At 33.8% G+C, this 22298-nt stretch overlaps 2 protein-coding genes and 1 pseudogene across 2 annotated transcripts; 1 reads left to right on the top strand and 2 right to left on the bottom strand.

Moving 5' to 3' along the window:
• The first annotated feature begins 1033 nt into the window (after positions 1-1033).
• On the top strand, positions 1034-3288 carry LOC120161630 ((+)-delta-cadinene synthase isozyme A-like). Its single transcript, XM_039171848.1, has 7 exons — positions 1034-1177; positions 1274-1544; positions 1632-2004; positions 2098-2316; positions 2416-2554; positions 2641-2889; positions 2980-3288. Exons 1-7 carry the CDS (start codon positions 1055-1057, stop codon positions 3271-3273), a joined length of 1668 nt encoding a protein of 555 aa, XP_039027779.1. The 5' UTR covers positions 1034-1054; the 3' UTR covers positions 3274-3288.
• Positions 3289-4331: 1043 nt separating this feature from the next.
• LOC120161846 (organelle RRM domain-containing protein 2, mitochondrial-like) lies at positions 4332-6617 on the bottom strand. The gene is made up of 4 exons (XM_039172054.1): positions 6342-6617; positions 5153-5221; positions 4936-5042; positions 4332-4623 (listed from the first exon to the last, which is right to left on the bottom strand). The coding sequence occupies exons 1-4, from the start codon at positions 6523-6525 to the stop codon at positions 4561-4563; spliced, it is 423 nt and encodes a 140-aa protein (XP_039027985.1). The 5' UTR covers positions 6526-6617; the 3' UTR covers positions 4332-4560.
• Positions 6618-6995: 378 nt separating this feature from the next.
• Positions 6996-20315, bottom strand: LOC120161425 (annotated as a pseudogene).
• Between the last annotated feature and the right edge of the window lie 1983 nt (positions 20316-22298).

Below are 22298 nucleotides of genomic sequence, written 5' to 3'. Positions count from 1 at the left end.
ATTTTAATAATTTGAATTTAACACAACAATAATGTTCTATTTTAAAATACGTTAATATGTAAATTCTGAATAGATACTACTTTATAATTACCCTAAACTATTCAAAAATAAAAGAATTTATATTGATCGAATACCAAAATTGACTTATAAATCGAATACAATCTAAAATTAATATAATCAAACTCTTATAAAAATATCTAAACAAGTACCAACCAGTAGTGATGGCAACTACAATATTCCATTTCAATGCTGCAATAATCTTTTATTAAAATAATTTTTAAAATATATTATATTTAATTTAAATCCAAATAATTTTGATAGATTCATAAAATTAATTATTTAAATTATCTTTTAGTTGAATTAAATTCATTAAATACATCATTTTATGTTACAAATGTTTTTAAATATAAATTAGATTGAATTCATATCCATTTCATTGTGTACTGTTAAACATTTTCAATATTGTACAAATTGGTGTAGAGTTGGTCATGTTTGAAATCAGATGAATAATTTGAGCCAAAGTTTGACTGTCACTAAATTATTGTGGCGTCATTTTTATGTGTAACTATTAAATGATATCCAGAAAGAGTTAAAAAGAAAAGGTTGGAATCATTTATAGATTCGAAATGCTTCACCTAGTTGCATTGTTTGTTTCCCGAGAAAATTCAACAAATTACTAAAGTACATCAGCAAGATTAATGATAAAGACTGCTATGCAATCTATTCGGGACTCAAATTGTGTCAAACTAAATATAATATATTATATATACTCTGTCCCACGATCCTACATATTTTAAAAATATTGTTTCTGAGGCACCAACTTTGAACAAGAGAAATTAGAAAACAACGACTTTCTGGGTATATTTGCATGTTTTTTTACTTCAAATATAGTAAAATGTTCTTCAATTTAGGTAGTCTTTTTTGACAAGAATGAGCAATCTTATATCTATAAATACATTCAACAATTGCATACGTACTCTCATTGCTCATCTCTCTTTCTAACCTTTAAAGAGTAGGCTAAGGCATACTCATTTCCTTCAATACATCTTTGAAAATGGCTTCAACACAAGTTTCCCAACTTCCTGCTTCCGTCATTCCGTTGGACAATGAAAATCGGCCCAAGGCCGATTTTCACCCCGGCATTTGGGGTGATATGTTCATCCAATGTCCTAACACGGTAACCTATTAATTTTTTCTTTACAAACTTTTGTTATTGTTTTATTAGATTTTATTTCAGAGATGTAATAGATTTTTATATTTCGTACTTGAGCAGGATATTGATGCTACAACTGAATTACAATACGAAGAATTGAAAGAAGAGGTGAGGAAGATGATTGTGGAACCCATTAATGATTCAAACCAAAAGTTACCCTTCATTGATGCAGTTCAAAGATTGGGTGTGAGCTATCATTTTGAGAAAGAGATTGAAGATGAACTGGAGAAAATTTACCATGCCGTCGACAGCAAGGAAGTTGACAATGATCTCTACATCACTGCTCTTCGGTTCCGTTTACTTAGAGAGCACGGCTTCCATGTTTCCTGCGGTAATTAAGCCCTTAAACTTTTATGATTTAAGATTATAGAACTCTACATTCTTTAGTGTTTGATGATGAGTTTGTGTGATTGAGCAGACGCATTCAACAAGTTGAAGGATGAGGAAGGGAATTTCAAGGCATCATTGAGGGGTGATGTGCGAGGATTGTTGGAGCTTTACGAAGCTTCGTATATGAGGATCCATGGGGAAGACATACTTGATGAAGCCATTTCTTTCACCACCGCTCACCTTACACTTGCATTACCAACTTTAGACCATCCTTTGTCGGAACAGGTCGACCATGCCTTAAAGCAGTCGATCCGAAGGGGGTTGCCGAGGGTGGAGGCTCGAAAATTCATTTCGATATACGAAGATATCAAATCCCATAACAAACAACTGCTTCAGTTTGCAAAGATTGATTTCAACATGTTGCAACTTCTGCATAGGAAAGAGCTAAGTGAGATCTGTAGGTAAGGGTTTCAACAATCACACCATTGTTGTTTACATTTTCTTTTCTTTCTCTTACGAACGAATTAAGCTCTATTTTTAATGATTGTTTTTAGGTGGTGGAAAGATTTAGACTTTACGAGAAAACTTCCATTTGCAAGAGACAGAGTGGTTGAAGGTTACTTTTGGATTATGGGAGTCTACTTCGAACCTCAGTACTCTCTTGGGAGAAAGTTTTTGACGAAAGTCATTGCCATGGCTTCTATTGTTGATGATACATACGATTCATTTGCTACATATGATGAACTCATTCCCTATACAGATGCCATTGAAAGGTTAGATTTCTTGCACTATAAATTAACATTCATTTTGCCAAATTCGAATCCCAACTAAAGCCTTGGATTTGAAATTAACGATGAAATTGTGTGTTCCAGGTGGGATCTTAAATGCATGGATCAACTCCCAGATTACATGAAAATAAGTTTTGAGGCACTGCTAGATGTTTATGAAGAAATGCAACAACTATTGACGGATCAAGGGAGACAATACCGCGTCGAGTATGCCAGAAAAGCAGTATGTAGATGATCAGATTTGCATTAATCGTGACCATATAAAATCTGAAATGTTGAATACTAATTTACCGAATCTTGATTCCTCAGATGATACGCCTCGCTCAAGCTTACCTTCTAGAGGCCAAATGGACACACCAGAACTACAAACCAACGTTCGAGGAGTTTAGGGATAATGCATTGCCGACATCCGGCTATGCCATGCTTGCTATCACGGCGTTTGTCGGCATGGGAGATGTCATAACCCGCAAGACCTTCGAATGGGCCGCCAATGACCCTAAGATCATCAAAGCTTCCACCATCATTTGCAGGTTCATGGACGACATAGCTGAACACAAGGTATGCTTCATATTCCAAAAATCCAAAACAGTGACATTTGGGGTCTGCATCTGCTAAATCAATCGTAATGTTTCATATGTATGGGTGCAGTTCAAGCATAGGAGAGAAGATGATTGTTCAGCCATCGAGTGTTACATGGAACAATACGGAGTGACAGCGCAAGAAGCATACGATGAATTCAACAAACACATAGAGAGTTCATGGAAAGACGTCAACGAAGAGTTGTTGAAACCAACAGAAATGCCGACACCGGTTCTTTGCCGGAGCCTCAACCTTGCCAGGGTTATGGATGTGCTTTACAGAGAAGGCGATGGTTACACGCACGTCGGGAAAGCTGCTAAAGGCGGGATCACTTCTTTGCTTATCGACCCAATCGTGCTTTGAACATCGAAAAGTTGGCGTCTAAGAAATAAAATTAATGAAATTTGTATTTAACTAAAAAGGAAAAGTATGAGTTCATCACTTTTTTTTCCTGATTTTCATTCTTTTATATAAAATAACGAAGTCAAAACTATTTGTACTTTGCCTCCTTGTATTGCAATAAAATTCTTTGGTAATATTCTACATATAGTGGGTCCAATTTAATTCATAAACATCTCAAAGTGAGATATTAAAAACATCAAGTAAAAATAATTTATGGGCTGTTTAGAAAATATACCCATCTTATTAATAGCCGAAACGCATGCATGCACCTTACTTTTAGCGTATCAAATTTGCCTTGGCCCTTTCTTCTCATTATTTGGACTGCTTGAATAAAACAATTCCTTAATTTCCAAAACTTATTGGATGAAGAGAATTTATTGTATTCCAGAATTTGCAAGGCATTGCATCATTGATTACTTTTTTACTACACGGCGTGCTCTGTATGTTGCCTCCTCTATCCCTTTTTCTCCTCCTTATTCCGTTCATTTTTGAGTCCTTGCGATGAAATCATGCAAGCTATGGCCAAGTCTAATGGAAATAATCTCCCTAAAGGGACAATCCTAGCAGCAGATGACGACAAAGTTACTGATACTTCAAACGATAACCGGAGTTGTTAAAAGGAGGGAAATGGCTCCATCGTCATTGTAATCCGATCAGAGCAGTATTCGACTATTCCTAGAGATCACAATCAACTTCACTTGCTCGGTTGTGTACTATGGCCCTAGCTTGAATGTCGTCAACCTAGAAACAATCTTCACCCAAGTGTCCTACTTAATGCAGGGGAAATGTTTGCATTCAAAATAACAGTTCTGTTTGCAGTTTTAGATTAGGGTTTGATAGGGGCTCAAAAGGAGCCCAGATATCTCTTTACCATCTATATTTCTTATAAATATCAATATTTAATCTGGAACTATAGTGATTAGCAACTAAGCAAACAAATCCACCAATGAACTCATATAGCAATTCAAAGTCTGAAATAACAACATAATGCAATGGATACTCAAAAAAGACATGAAAACTTATCTAATTCAAAGGATTTGATTTTCAGAATATTCATGAATAATATATCTCAGTTCATCACATTATAGCAAGTTCAAGTCTAACATGACAACTTCGTACTTAATTTCCTTTTTCTAGAAGCACATAATAGGTGTCTAAACCCGAAAGAATGAGAATGCATGTTGCAGAATTATTTGAGTCATTCAAGTCCTATGAGTTATAGGTATTTGAATTAGTCATGTTGTTCTGTCACGGAGTGCGTTCTGGCCGAGGTCTTGCATACTCGGCAAATATAACCCAACCGTCCAGGAACTGCAAAAAAAAAAAAAAAAGAATCAGTGTAAGGAGGTAGAGAGAATAGGATAATTTACTTTCTGCAATAAACTATAGTGCTTTAAAAGTAAATGAATACAAGGATGTATCCTGACAGAGTTCTGTAGAAGAATTTAACATATTTGAAATAAGGGTACAGTTCTCAACAGAATAACCATTACAACCTTGCAATTGTAAATTCGTAATATAGTCTTAACACTTCAAATCACTACAAAGAGCCATGGAATGGATGAATGAACACTTAAAATTACCTCACGGCAACGTAAATTAAAGAACTAGAAGGTAGCTCACCTTGCCATCCATTCCCACTCTTCCTTTCTCAGCCTCTTCAATGGTGGCATATCTTACAAAACCAAATCCCTTGGAATATCCGGATACCCGATCAGTCACCACTCTAGCTGTAACATTAACGCCCCCCCCCCCAACAACACAAAAAAAAAAGCGAGAAAAAGCGATGGTTAATAACATCCAAAAGACGATTTTCAATTATTTATAAGCAGCCACAAACCATCAATTACTCGTCCAAAGGGAGAAAAGGCTTCCCGAAGCTTCTCTGTAGTAGTGCGCTTGTTAAGACCTAAAAACAAATCCAAAAATATAAATGATATCGTAAAATGAACCAAGGAAAGTAAACAAATGACTCTAGTCAACATATATATAACTGAAGAAGTTTACACAAATCCAATTACTAGCATAGATCAATATCAGGAAAGTACAGCTTTAAGGCCTAAAGTATTAATGCTAAATCAATTCTAGATTGATGGCATATGCTTCAATGGTATCCCTATCAGAACACAAAAACTTAAGGATGGCTAAACGAACTTAATTACGGTTTAGTCAGTTGGACAAAATGGATGATGAGAACCAACACAAGAAGGGAACTCTGCATGTTACATATTTCCGGACAAACAAAAAGGCATTTAGTATTAAAGCTAAAAGGATCATGAAATACACTCAGACTAATAGATACTTTCTTCAGCTGGAAAAGGTTTTAACAGTTTTTTTAGCTTACAAGAATTCAACTCTCATTTTTCACTTGAACTTCACAAATTGATTACATGAGCTTTTATCAAATGAACACCCGGGCTGTCCTACTCTCTAATTATTTCGACCCTTAAGCTTACTGCACCCGAGTACTAAGTCTGCGACAACTAAATCAGCTCAAATAATTCAATAGAAACCCCCTTAGTGGCCATGAAAGTGTGAAATCCTCTATCCCTTCTTTTCTTCTTATGCAACCAGCACGATAGTTGCACTTTCGCTTTTGCTGCTCACAACTTGGAATTATGCACTTCAATTTACATATGAAATTCATGTTTCTTAAAATAAAGTTCTCATTTTTGCTTCACACCACGAAAGAGGTGCCTAATACCAAATCAGAAACTGCAAATAAATATCTTATTTTCCTTCCAACTCTTTAAATGAATTAGAGGTAGTAAATATCAATCCATCAGTGCTTTCATTTATGACCAGTTAATCGACCATAGCAAAAAGACCCAAATTTTCCGACAACCCAAAAAAGAACGAGAGCAATTAAATCAAACCCATTAAAAGTAGCAACTTTTTTTCCATATTCCCACAGTTTCCCAGCAACTAAGCTAATGAACCAACATAGCAGCAATACCAATAAAAAACATAAAGGAACACTTGAGAAACTAAAAGTTATGATGGGTATAGATGGGAAAAAAGATTCGTGCCGGAGACAAAGAGGTTAGTGCTAGGAGGAGCTTGCTCTCGACCAGGGGTTCCTTCACCGTTCCCCATCGCCGCAATAGGCGGCGGCATGAAGGAATTAGGTGAAGCTATCGAGAAATGTCGTATAGACCCCCTTGGAGACACCCGGGCAGCCATCGCCATCGTCGCCACCGCTCTCAAAGCCATCAGGGAGGATTTTACCGGGGATTATGGGATGTGAATCAGGGTTTATGGCTTTGAGCTAAAACCTATTTTTCTGGCACGCAAAGAGGGGTAAAATTGTAATTGAGCTTATAAATGGAAGGGTCTAGATAAGTTACAAACTGGGCCTTCAGTTTATATATAAAAATTGAGATTTGATTTCTTTCTAATTTTGGAAGTATGGGCCATGGACCATAACTATAGAGATTTTTACTGATTATCATATAAGAGGCAAGTAGTGTCCAACATATTTTTCTAGGGTAAATTCGAATTTAGTCACTTAATAATTATTGTAGTTCCATTTTAGTCAACTAATTATTTTTTCTTCAAAATTATATTTTCCATGATGATGTTGCTGTGACTGATCTTGTAGAAGATTCTTTCCCCGAATTCAATTTGGGAATTAATAATTAATAATAAATGATAATTTTACTTAAATTTAAATAAAACATATTTTAACAGTGATACGTTGTGGTTTCGGAACAATTTAAAAGAATTAGTGAACTCGGTAGGTTTATTGTGTACTCTGCTACAAGTTGTGGGAATGATGAAGACTTGTTTTCTAGTAAGCTAGCGCGAGAATCATATTCTTCAATAAATCCTGCAACCATTGAAATAATAACATCTTAATACAATGAACTTCAAAGAGTTTTTTTTTACAAGCAAATCATTACTGCAACACTGACCCTGATTTACAAGCAGAACCATATCGCTATCGAGAACGGAAGTTATTCGATGGGCGATTATTATAACCGTACAGTCGGAGAAGTGCTCCTTTAAGGTTGTCTGAATCAGGTTATCAGTAGCCGTATCGACTGACACGGTAGCTTCATCGAGTACTAAGATCTTACTTTTCTTGAGCAGAACACGCCCAAGACACACCAGCTGCCTTTGTCCCATACTCCAATTCTCTCAGTTTTCACCAACTGCAGGAGCAATGCCATAAATAACATAAACTTTGCTAAAATTGTATGTTATATTACTGAATATTGTGCCTGAAGACTCGATATTGCCTTCCTTCTTTCTAATTTCACCCCCAAGTTGGCACTTATCCAATGCCTACAGAATTCGAATACTGATGTCGCATTTCGCTATAAAAGAAACGGTATGGATAAAACATAAAATGAACTCACCTCCCATATCTGTTCATCTGTGTACTCTTCGAGAGGGTCCAAATTACTCCGTACAGTCCCTTCAAAAATGGTAGGATCCTGAGGAATGATGTTGAGTAGTAACCGCAAATCATACAGTCTGATGGATGAGATATCAACACCATCGATTATAATCAGGCCTGCTGCAGGCTCAACAATCCGGAAAAGTGTTTGTATGAGAGTTGTCTTGCCACTCCCTGCTCTACCTACAATGCCGGTTTTCAACCCTCAGGGAAATGTGCATGTCAACCCTCGTAACACGGCATGTGCGGGGTGTACAGCATCTACATCGACCATCATCATAAATTTCCGAAACTAATGCATTAAAACTAGTCATAACCATTGTACAACTGCAGTACCTGCAGATCATAAATACGGACTTCTCCACGAAACGGCGAAGATCGGTCGGGGCTATTAGTTTCGATCGCAAGGGAGGGCTCTCTAGGGATGCTGTTGTACTGAAGAATTCTCTCGATAGATATAATTTTATTATCCACACTGCAAATATTTCATACTAACATAGCTTGTAACATATTTAGAATGAGCCCGTACGTCACAGCTAAACCAGCAATGCCTAAAAACGAAGGAAAAATGTATTCAACCATTTTTACATTACAATGAACTAAAATGAAGATGCCGACCTGCAATCACTTACTGGATCAATAATTCCCATAGATACCAAAAAGAACAAATAGAAGGCAAAAGTAATCGAAGACAACGTGTCGAGGCAGAAGCACAACCATTCCACTTCAGCGGTAGCATGAAATCTCCGGCGAGAAATCACATCCATTAGTATCATGTTCGTCTGCTGGAACCTTGATTCTTGATTGAAGCTCCTGATAGTCGTTGCCCCCAAAATTATTTCGAAAAAATTCCATATTATTGGAGCTCTGCATACTCCAACCAACATTGAAAGTTCTCGAGCAAACGATATGTAATATTGCTGCAAGATTACAAGTTCATGAGAATTCGATATCCACAATTTGATATTCAACATGGTAGAACAAGATTTACCTGATACCAAATGTAGGTAGCGGTCATAGGTACAAAAATGATAAGGATCTGCCAAGCAACCAGAGACACGATAGCAATGATTCCAAGGAGTCGGATAACTGAGAAGGAAAAACTCGTAACCTGATTCGGGATGTTCAAATCCACAGCACTTTGATCTGTTGAAGCCTGATAGAACCAAGGGAGACATGTTAAAAACAGAACATGAATGAAATACATGAAATCCAGACTAAAAACACCAGATACTAACTCTGTTCAGGATTCTTCCACTAGGTGTTGAATCGAAGAACGACATAGGAGCACGGAAAATGCATGAATGCATCTTTTTTAATAGAAGAGTGGCAGTTTATATCCAGCTATTTTAACTAGGATGGATCTGAAAAGGAAAGTAAAAGCACTTGCAATGGCCAAAGCTAAATAGACAAGTATTAGTGTAAGGTTCCTGACCGGATGTTCGGCATCGGTAGACACCGGAGATGCCCAAGCCATCCAGTAATTGCAACCGATTTGAAAAACCTGAAAGACAATTTGTGCCATCAATATAAAAGGTATAAGAACACCTCCATATGTTATTGTGATATACTTACAGTAGACCGAAAACCCCACTTTTCATTTCTCTCGTTCTTCTTCAACAAGCTGTCCTTTTGGCACATCGTCTATGTCGTCATCCTTAGAACCTTCATTTCTTTCTTTATGCATTTCCCGAATTACGGTTCCCCCCAACCCTCTGCTTTACTACCACACTTTTCAGAAATAGATCTTGCCTCATAGGCATCAAGGACGGACAAAGCTTTCTCATGTGCACCCACCAGTTCCATAAAATTCGACCCCAAAGCGAGAATATCGTTATACTTTTCGGCTTGTGTAATCCTCCCATTTTTCATCACTTATTAAAACAAGTAGAAGCTGAACTTTGTAACTACATTGTGTTTCATGATTGTGAAGCATAGGGTAAATAGCTTACCAGGATTAGATCAGCAGCTGGTAGAAATTCAACTTGACGAGTGACATAAATCACTATTTTTGAACTCATAATTCCAAGTAAAACTTCCTGCCATTCCAAAACATATATGATTAGGCAATGCACCATCAAAAGGCAGAAATATCAATTGATTTTACCTGAAATAAACGGGATCCTATGTGAGCATCCACAGTACTAAAAGGATCATCAAGAAGATATATATTCGTGTCCTGGAATAGAGCACGAGCAATCAGTATTATTTGCTTCTGTCCGCCACTTAAATTGATTCCTCTCTCATCTATAACTGTCTGATCACCGAATGAGAGGACTTTGAGATCCTTGTTAAGGTTACAAGCTTCGAACACTTGTTTGTATCTCTCCCTTTCCATCTCTGTGTTCGAACAATATGTTGTTTTCAATCTTGCAACTTTGTATCCAAGGCGACTGAGGAACATAGGCTTTTGTACCACACAACTTAAGTGTTCTGGATATCTTCGGTAATTCCCCCAAAATGAAGGAAAGTAGACTCGACTTGCCGGAGCCAACCGTACCACAAACAGAAACCCTCATACCATAGAGAACTTTCAAGTTTATGTCTTGAATTGTTGGAGTGTGAGGAGACAAGTCCCATGAGAAATTCCCATCAATGATCACGATTGCTACATCCTAGCTACCTCTTGGAAGCTTCTCCATAAGATCAGGCTGCAAGTCATCGAGCTGAAGGAAGGATGCGATTCGATCAAGAGACACCTTTGTCTGAACTATTGTTGAGATCAAATCAGGAAGGTTGTAAATTGGTTCTTGAAGAATCCTGAACGTTGCAAGTGAAGATAATATCTTCCCGGACTTGAGTGGGATACCTAAATATATACAAGCACCGAAAGTGGCTAAAGAAACAAATGAAGGTGCAACCCAGAAAACAATGATTGACATAGTATTAGTATAAGCAAATAATTTTAACCATCATTCCTTAGCCCGATAATCTTCGACAGAAACTGCATTCCCACCCCTGAAGTTTGAGAATTCTTATGTTCCTCAAAACTTCAGATGTGGCCTTCATTCTTTCATCTTTCGATTTCATCAATTTCTTCTGAAAGTTCTCTTCCATCCTCCCCAAAGGAATGTTAGCCAACATAACAAGTACTATTATGATAAAAGCTGCAATGACTGCTAGTCCAAATCTTTTGTACAAGACCAACAAGGCCAAAACAACTTGCAAAGCCAACATCCATGGATTGTGCATGTAATAACAAAATCTGCCCATCCTCTCGGCATCGACCGAGACATAATTGATGATCTCCCCGCTGGTCTGGCTCTGCTTTGACGGGCATGAAAGAGTTAGACCGTTGTTATAAATCATTGCAATCAGCACTGTTTTCCACCTAATACTAATTTGGTGTAACTTAAAAACCGAAAAACGTATTAGTTATACACTCTATGAGTTTTGTAACAAAGAATGCAGTAACCAGAAGATACACTACATTTTCGAACTCCCGTTATAACATCCCAAAAGTCGGGTCAATGACCAAAATAATATTTTGGTAAAACGTAGTGACAAATCTCAAAAAAGATTGAGAGTTCAGAAATTAATTGGAAGTTTTAGATGTTGGACTTGATAATTAGATTTGAAAATAATAAAGGGTATTATGGCCATTTCATAGGGAATATTTTTATTTCCCTTTATAAAGGGTAATAGGCATATGGGAAAGGAGAGAAGTTCTCCGGAGTCTTCTTCAGTTTCTTCTTCCTTCTCCCAGTCGTAAACTCCAACTTGCAAAGGAAAGATTTCTTAGAAGTTGATTATTAACTGAAATTTAAGTTGGGTTTTGATCATTTGATAATAATTAAGCTTAAGGAAAGCTTAATTTATCTTAAAACCATAAGATGAAGAAGTTAAGAGAGATTAAAGATTAGAAGTTTTTAAATGAAATTTTGGAAAAGAGTTGATAAGTAGAATTTGAAGTTAAATTTGACTTGTCAAAGGGTTAATTAAGAAGTTAGAAGTGATAGAATTGAATTTAGAACATGTTGAAATTCGAGTATGATTCTTGAATTTCATAAAGAGGAGAGAATATTGAGGTTAAAGAATGAATAAATGAATATTAGTGAGGCTAAGGATGTGTATGTATGTTAGGGAGATTAAAGGAGGTTATAGATGAAACATTTGAGCTAAAAAGAAGTGATTTTCGTACATAAATGGAATTTCTGGGTTGTTTGCATCGATGCATCTTCAATGTGCATCGATGCACTCTCAAATAAATGAACATCGAATGCAATTAGTGCATCGATGCATAAGGAGTGCATCGATGTAACCCCTTAAGAATAAATATCGAAGTTGATTTGTGTACCGATGCACAGGTAGTGCATCGATACACACGTTAAGGAATGCATCGATACACTGTAGAATGCATCAATGCATACCTTTATTAAAAGATGAAAATAGTTTTCTTTTAGCCTAAGAATTGATAGTTTTGAATATATTAATTAGTATATTGATATGTATCAATACATTACTATGTAGATTCAGAGCTTAGCGAGTTCCGGAATCATTGATAAATAAAATCGATCCAGGGGGAAAGATAAGAGATTGGTATTGACTAGTGAGGTCAGGTGAGTGCATGTTAGTGGTGAATGATGAATGGAAACAAGACTCGTGATGAGTCTATTTTCTATGGTAGTATACATGAAATCATGAGCATGATCATGGGTGTAAGATGAGTATATGTGCTATTTGTGATTATATGTATTACATGATTTGTATACGTGCATGACTATATAATGGTGATACGAACCTATAGGTTAAGCACTATAGGAACTATGATATATGAGTTATAAATGAGAAACTATAGAATCCCTATGATAAGGATTATAAGAGTTATACATGAAACTATAGAACCCCTTAAGAAGAAATATCGAAGGTGATTTGTGTACCGATGCACAGGTAGTGCATCGATGCACAGGTTAAGGAATGCATCGATACACTGTAGAATGCATCGATGCATACCTTTATTAAAAGATGAAAATAGTTTTCTTTTAGTCTAAGAATTGATAGTTTTGAATATATTAATTAGTATACTGATATGTATCAATACATTACTATATAGATTCAGAGCTTAGCGAGTTCCAGAATCATTGATAAATAAGATCGATTCAGGGGGAAAGATAAGAGATTGATATTGACTAGTGAGGCCAGGTGAGTGCATGTTAGTTATGTATGATGAATGGAAACAAGACTTGTGATGAGTCTATTTTCTATGGTAGTATGCATGAAATCATGAGCATGATCATGGGTTTAAGATGAGTATATGTGTTATTTGTGATTATATGTATTACATGATTTGTATATGTGCATGACTATATAATGGTGATACAAACCTATAGGATAAACACTATAGGAACTATGATATATGAGTTATAAATGAAAAACTATAGAATCCCTATGATAAATATTATAAGAGTTATATGAAATTGAATTAAATAAATAGAATAATCTAGTATTTAAATATTGTGAGATAAGTGATATAAGTCATATGTTATTGTAAAAGTTAGTGTAATAAATCATGTAAATTTGTAAAAGGGAAATGAGATGATATAAGTAGAAATTACCTATAAGATTCAAATAAGATTATTTGAATATGTAGCGTAAACTATATATGGGTGACTTAGATATTATACGATTTAAATGAAATGAACATAAGATATAGTCAGGTAAAATTATTATGTGATATGAATATATGAATATGTTATATAAGTAATATAGGGAGGTCGATATGTTAAATGAACTATGACCTAAAACTGTTAGGTTTTTATATGATATGAAGTATAGTACCAAAGTACTTGAAATCATGTGAAGATGTTATATGAATTAGAAATATAAATTATATGGCATTAATGTATCAATTATAGGAAAAGGAGTACATGATGTTGTAATAAATTATAGAAATTGGTGTAATGAAATTATATGAATAAGTGAAAGAGCAAAATAAGTTAAGCGACATTGACCTAAACTATATTATGAATTAGTGGTATAAAAATATGATATAATATGAAAAGATATGATTCATATGATGTGACCTAGGTGAATATATGAGAAAGTGTATAATTTATATGTATTACATGATATACGTGATTTTTACAATAAATGACATGTTTATAGGAACACATGAGAAGTTTTATATGCCATGTGATATATGAATACGAAATGATATGAGAATTTACATGAAGCTACGAGTTTATATGAATATGTGATATGTTTACATGAATATGAAAAAGGATATAAAAGATAATGCACATGATATGTGTCATGAGAGCTAGGGGTATAGTTGGCATGCCAAGAGTCGAGGGTCTACGCGGTCATTCGGGACATATATGTATCATTTAGAACATCTATGAGGTCTTTTGAGACACATACTTGGTCCTTGGAATATGTATATGGATCTAAAGGAATTTTTCTACGTGGTCCTTAGGGACATCTTATATGGCACTTCGGTGTATTTCTATGCGGCACTATGGTGTAATTCTACGTGGCACTTCGGTGCATTTATCGAGCTGTGGTGACATCATTAGTGCACAACCTCTATAGACTCACATATATATAGTTCTCACATGTGTACATGGTCTAATGAAGAAAATGATATAAAAGAACCTTGTATGATATTATGTGCTTTGTTTATAATCTTTATAGTGTGAAGTGATATATGTGATATGATGATGATATGTGTGTTTCTTTGTGAAACAATATGTATGTATATGATATACAAAATGTAATAAGTATAATATATATTAAACAAGAATAATAATAATAGGTAAAAGGAAATGGTATATATATATATATATATATTTATATATTTATGTTTGAATGCATTTTATGGTTTATCATGATTACATGAAATGTGCATAAGAGGAATTAGTTATGATATGATATAGTTAGTTTGTTTATGCCTCACTAAGTTATCAACTTAGCGTGTGAGTGTTTCACACCTAGGTTCCGAGAAGATTAAGGAGCTGTGAGGAGCAACACAGATCAATCCTCCTTACTGAAGATCAGATCAGAAAAGAATTAATAGTATGTATTTTTGTAATACAAATTGTGGTTGGCATGTAAATAAAGATTTAAATTCGATATGCTCTAATTGGGTTTTTGTAAAATCATAGGATTATAATTTATGCAAATTAGTCAGTTGTATTCAGAAAAAGTTTATAAATTATTCACTATTTTGTTCAAGTAAAGGTTTTGAAAAGTCAATGTGACACCTCGGACTCGTATCCGGGTAGGGTACGGGTTGGGGTGTTACATTTAATGGTATCAGAGCTAAGGTTTAGCCGGTTTTAGGCTTAAACCGAAGATAAATGAGTTGTAAAATGTGTACATGCCAATACCAAGTCAATAATTTCTGATCTGATAAGTGTAAGGAGTGTAATGTCTTGTTAATAGAATAAGATTAATATAATTTAGTAGAAGTCTTATTAGAATAGTTTCGAAGTGAAGTGAGAGGTAAACCTGATTGTGATAGCAATTCACCTGCCCTGGCCAGGCAAGAGGAAGAATGGACACCTCAGGAAGTGCCTCGTAAGATCAAAGACTGATTTCATAAAGTTGAAATCATATTAGAATAGTGATAGGAGGTTTTCACAGGTTTGAATCGTAAAAGTGAGGTAAAGTGTTCTTATTATTTTATGGATACAATAGAATATGGTGAACAAGTGTCACCCTAAGAAAGTTAAAAGATCTAATGATGTGGTTAGAATTGGTAAAAGAGTTCAAGAATAAGTGTATCAGTGGCAAGCGTATAAGATATATAAAGCCAGAGTTTATGAGTTTGAAATAAAGGAATAGTACCGTGTATAAGCAAGAATGTGGATAGAATAAGGGTTTGCATTTTAGATGGAAAGAGTTGGCGTTGCTAACAAGATTATATGATGAAAAGTGTATTGGAGTGGAAATATTTTAAGATATTGACAGGTTAAGATAACCAAATATAACGTTGATCTGGATACAGTTGTATATTTGGATCCTAGTAATGTGATGCAATGAAGGAAGTAAGGATTTGTATATTTGAGTAAAGCTAAGGATTGATAAGAAGAGTGTGAGAATGAATACATTAGTGATCAGTTTATAAGATAAAGGAAATCAGAATGTGGAGTTTGAACAACGAAAATTACAGGATGTATATGATTGATTGACTGGGGCTTGTGCCTTAGATTGAACAGATGTTGTTGACTAGCTGTCAGAGTAAAAGTGATCGAGTTATAAGATTGGAAGAAAATATAAAGTTGAGTTAATCAACTATGATGTAGATAAGGAGAAAAATATTTGTATGGAACTTTAAAGAAGGAAAATACATGTATAAGAGATGGTAAAGAATAAAGTTTTGTATACGTAAATTGAGTTATCAAAGTTACGAGGATGCAATGAAGATTGATACACAGAGATAAGTATAGGTGATAGGGCAATAATATGTGAACATGAAAGGAATGATACGATTTGTGTATAAGAAGGTTTCGATTTTGAATAAATAAAGAAATAATGGAGTAAATAATAAAAAGGATTGAGTTGAAAGGATCATATATGATAAAGGTTATATGGAAGAGTAGACGATAAGTTTGATATAGAAGTAAGAAAAGTGTGCAAGGTGATGTGAAAAGATTGTTTGATTTTGCAAAATGTATGTTTAATCAAAAAGGAGAAAAGATCGAAAGGGATTGAGTTATTTGGAAATTGAAGGCAATCATTAGTTGCAATTGCGTAAGCAATAAAGTGGAGAAATCAACATGAGAACATTAGCAAATATGTTCTTATCATGGGTATACTGAAAATTCGATGACAAATTTTCTTTAAAGGAGGGGAGATTTGTAACATCTCAAAAGTCGGGTCAATGGCCAAAATAGCATTTTGGTAAAACGTAGTGACCAATCTCAGAAAAGATTGAACGTTCAGGGATTAATTGGAAGTTTTGGATGTTGGACTTGATAATTAAGTTTAAAAACAATAAAGGGTATTATGGTCATTTCACAGGGAAGATTTTTATTTCCCTTTATAAAGGGTAATAGGCACGTGGGAAAGGAGAGAAGTTCTCCAGAGTCTTCTTCAATTTCTTCTTCCTTCTCCCAGTCGTGAACTCCAACTTGCAAAGGTAAGATTTCTTAGAAGTTGATTATTAGCTGAAATTTAAGTTGAGTTTTGATCATTGGATGATAATTAAGCTTAAGGAAAGCTTAATTTGTCTTAAAACCATAAGATGAAGAAGTTAAGAGATATTAAAGATTAGAAGTTTTTAAATGAAATTTTGGAAAAGATTTGATAAGTAGAATTTGAAGTTAAATTTGACTTGTCAAAGGGTTAATTAAGAAGTTAGAAGTGATAGAATTGAATTTAGAACTTGTTGAAATTCGAGTATGATTCTTGAATTTCATAAAAAGGAGAGAATATTGAGGTTAAAGAAGGGATAAATGAATATTAGTGAGGCTAAGGATGTGTATGTATGTTAGGGAGATTAAAGGAGGTGATAGATTAAACATTTGAGCTAAAAATAAGTGATTTTCGTGCATAAATGGAATTTTTGGGTTGTGTGCATCGATGCATCTTCAATGTGCATCGATGCACTCTCAAATAAATGAACATCGAATGCAATTAGTGCATCGATGCATAAGGAGTGCATCGATGCATAAGGAGTGCATCGATGCACCCCTTACGAATAAATATCGAAGGTGATTTGTGTACTGATGCACATGTAGTACATCGATGCACACGTTAAGGAATTCATCGATGCATACAATTATTAAAAGATGAAAATAGTTTTCTTTTAGCCTAAGAATTGGTAGTTTTGAATATATTAATTAGTATACTGATATGTATCAATACATTACTATATAGATTCAGTGCTTAGCGAGTTCCGGAATCATTGATAAATAAGATCGATCTAGGGGGAAAGATAAGAGATTGATATTGACTAGTGAGGCCAGGTGAGTGCATGTTAGTGATGTATGATGAATGGAAACAAGACTCGTGATGAGTCTATTTTCTATGGTAGTATGCATGAAATCATGAGCATGATCATGGGTGTAAGATGAGTATATGTGCTATTTGTGATTATATGTATTACATGATTTGTATATGTGCATGACTATATAATGGTGATACGAACCTATAGGATAAGCACTATAGGAAATATGATATATGAGTTATAAATGAAAAAACTATAGAATCCCTATGATAAGGATTATAAGAGTTATATGAAATTGAATTAAATAAATAGAATAATCTAGTATTTATTGTGAGATAAGTGATATAAGTCATATGTTATTGTAAAGGTTAATGTAATAAATTATGTAAATTGGTAAAAGGGAAATGAGATGAGATAAGTAGCAATTACCTATAAGATTCAAATAAGATTATTTGAATATGTAGCGTAAACTATATATGGGTGACTTAGATATTATATGATTTAAGCATGAAATGAACATAAGATATAGTCAGGTGAAATTATTATATGATATGAGTATATGAATATGTTAGATAAGTAATATAGGGAGGTCGATATGTTAAATGAACTATGACCTAAAACTGTTAGGTTTTTATATGATATGAAGTATAGTACCAAAGTACTTGAAATCATGTGAGGATGTTATATGAATTAGAAATATAAATTATATGGCATTAATGTATCAATTATAGGAAAAGGAGTACATGATGATGTAATAAATTATAGAAATTGGTGTAAAGAAATTATATGAATAAGTGAAAGAGCAAAATAAGTTAAGCGACATTGACCTAAACTATATTATGAATTAGTGGTATAAGAATATGATATAAAATATTCAATAAGAATCTATGTGTTAAATAATAAATATGAACTTATTAGAACAAAAGATAAGATATGTGACTATGAGTATTGAATACGTATCTATGTGATATGACCTATGAGATCATATGAAATATTATATAACTATGTGATTATATGAAAAAGAATATAAGTATATGCAAGTTATATAGAAACGAGTTGTGTAACCATGCCTGATATGTATTACATGTATGTGAATATAAGAGAATAAAACATAAACTACATGAAAAAATATGATTCATATGATGTGACCTATGTGAACATATGAGAAAGTGTATAAGTTATATGTATTACATGATATACGTGATTTTTACAAGAAATGACATGTTTATAGGAACACATGAGAAGTGTTATATGCCATGTGATATATGAATACGAAATGATATGAGAATTTACATGAAACTACGAGTTTATATGAATATGTGATATGTTTACATGAATATGAAAAAGGATATAAAAGATAATGCCCATGATATGTGTCATGAGAGCTAGGGGTATAGTTGGCATGCCAAGAGTCGAGGGTCTACGCGGTTCTTCGGGACATATATGTATCCTTTGGAATATCTATGAGGTCTTTTGAGACACATACTTGGTCCTTGGAATATGTATATGGATCTAAAGGAATATTTTTACGTGGTCCTTAGGGACATCTTATATGGCACTTCGGTGCATTTCTACGCGGCACTACGGTGCAATTCTACGTGGCACTTCGGTGCATTTATACGAGCTGTGGTGACAGCATTAGTGCACAACCTCTATAGACTCACATATCTATAGTCCTCACATGTGTACATGGGCTAATAAAGAAAATGATATAAAATAACCTTGTATGATATTATGTGTTTTGTTTGTAATATTTATAGTGTGAAGTGATATATGTGATATGATGATGATATGTGTGTTTCTTTGTGAAACAATATGTATGTATATGATATACAAAATGTAATAAGTATAATATATATTAAACATGAGTAATAATAATAGGTAAAAGGAAATTGTATGTATATATATATATATATATATATTTATGTTTGGACGCATTTTATGGTTTATCATGATTACATGAAATGTTCATAAGAGGAATTAGTTATGATATGATATAGTTAGTTTGTTTATGCCTCACTAAGTAATCGACTTAGCGTGTGAGTGTTTCACACGTAGGTTCCGAGAAGATTAAGGAGTTGTGAGGAGCAAGACAAGTCAGTCCTCCTTACCGAAGATCAGATAAAAAAAGAATTAATAGTATGTATATTTGTAATACAAATTGTGGTTGGCATGTAAATAAAGATTTAAATTTGATATGCTCTAATTGGGTTTTTGTAAAATCATATGATTATAATTTATGCAAATTAATCAGTTGTATTCAGACAAAAGTTTAAAATTATTAACTATTTTGTTCAAGTAAAGATTTTGAAAAGTCAATGTGACACTTCAGACTCGTATCCGGGTAGGGTACGGGTTGGGGTGATACACCCGTTGCCCATTCAAGTACCGAAGGAATGTGTCGATGAGGTACGGACCGACATATGAAGCCACATTGTATGTAAACATGAACAGAACAGTCCAAAGAATATCCTTCCAAGCTGAGAAGAACAATGCCTTTACCAGAATAAGTGTGGTAACTCCATTCCCCTCACTCTTGGCTGCCTCAAGCCGGTTTCTAAATATCGGAAAAGCCCCGATGACACTGTCTCTGCTATCTAGCAGAGGAACATCCTCAAGGTCTAAAATTTTCTTATTTCCAGCAGCAATAAGAGGTCCCATCCAAGAATACGTAAGAAATCTGAAAATTTCGGCATTCGAATACGGCATCACCGTATCGGCACTTTTTTCGCACTGACTCTGCAACATCACTAACACTAGAAGCTCCATTCAAAAGGGTTCTTCAACTGATGTATCTTCAACCTCAATTCTAGGATAAAAAGCCACGATACATAGGAACAAACCAGTCATAACAAAAGAAACATCGGATACTAAACAATGAATTGGGAAATAAACATGTTTCTTGAGATGAACAATGTCCATAACAAGACTAAAACAAGAAACTGAAAAGTAAAAACCAAACCAAAATCTCAACAAAAACGGGAAGCTTTTTCGTTATGTGTAATTGGAGAATTGACAATGCAGATGAACATAGATTGCACCCCAAGCAAGTGCTTTTAGAACATAATCGGAAAGAGTTACCAACTTTTCCTCAGACCAATAAAAATAACTTAGCAAACACAACACAGTATTCAAAGTTGAAACAACGAAACAAGTTAAAGTTTGTTTAAACCATGAAACCTTCCTCTGCCTTAACCTCTCCTCCGAACCTTCTTTAAATCTGTTCACTACCCATAAACTCAGCAAGGAATGCAACAAAACCATGTGTAATGATGCAGAAAACTCATGAAGAAAAAGGGTTTTAGGAGAAGATCAAAACTAGTGGATGAACTCGTGAGTAAAGCTAATTCAGTATCGAAGCGTTACGTGAAAACATGGAGAGAGAGAGAGTCTATAGAGAATGATAGGTAAAAATTTTACAAGAGGGAAGAATTCTTGGAAGCTAAGAAAATTGGTTTTTATGATAATTTGGAATCATAATATTAACTAATAAAGAGTTGCAAAAATCATGGAACTTGTTTGATTTGAAGAGATCATAATTGGATTGTGTTAAAAAATTTATATTTGTATAAAAAACTTTGATTCCTTATAAAATTCAATGATGATAGTGTCAAATAAAGAGCCGACGACGGTAATGATCAAAAGAACTAAATAGTCATTTTATAATTTCATCGTCGCATAGTTAATTTAAATTAATTATATCATAAAACATAATTATCGTTATGTTTATGCATGATAACAGTCAGTCATAATTGTTATTTTTAATAATAACAGTAGCTTTTGTATTTTATGCTTAATAAAATTGAAACAGTTGTTTGTTAAAAAAACTTTGACATGCATTTTATAATATTTTTAAATATTATATATATATATATATATATATATATATATATTTAAAAGAAATTGTCTCTATAAATTGTGCTAAATAACAACTGCACATAAAACTTTAAATTATTATATATTTTATATAATTTTATTAATAATTTATTTTTGTATCTTAAAATTTATATATTTATCTGTTTTATAATTTTAAAAGTTTAATCATCTAACGTGAAATTCTATGTCAGTCTATATTTCATCTCCCACGCTAACACCAAGCATAAGCCGAAACTCCATGAAAAAACACTTGATCATTGCTCATTCTAATCTTGGACAACTCCACCGAAGGATGCTACTCTTTGTTCTAGCCCGCCTATAAGTCCAAATTCGTCTAAGCTCCGGACTTATAAAGCTGGGCCAGATTCCACATTAACCCAACAATTTACTTTTAGTAAAAAAAATTAATTCGTTACATGAATAGTAAAAACTCAGAATAAGAATACATTTGCAAAAAGTTCTTGACAAATTTTCTAAGATATAACGTTAAAAAAAGTTGGTCAACAAAAGCATGCAAAAAAAAAGTTCAGGGATGAATCGACGAAATGATTAGCGACAATCGTCTCACTGAATTCTTTTTATAAACTTATTGAAAATTTTTAATTTATCATATATTTTATATTTTTATTTATATTTTTAGTTTTTATCCTCTTAGAATTTTATAAATTTATCCCTCCTAAAATTTAAAAATATATAATTAATATAAAATCTTACGTCTATCTCTACCCATATCTAAATATTAACTTAACAAAATACATGTTAGATTTATTATTTGTTTAAAAATATGTCTGTTAAGGGTGTAATGTATTTAGGGGC

Source organism: Hibiscus syriacus, unplaced genomic scaffold, assembly GCF_006381635.1.
Source record: "Hibiscus syriacus cultivar Baekdansim isolate YM2019G1 unplaced genomic scaffold, ASM638163v2 tig00111402_pilon, whole genome shotgun sequence".
Classification (NCBI taxonomy): Eukaryota; Viridiplantae; Streptophyta; class Magnoliopsida; order Malvales; family Malvaceae; genus Hibiscus; species Hibiscus syriacus.
Note: the sequence above shows the minus strand (reverse complement) of the source record. Positions and strands in the feature narration are given on the sequence as shown.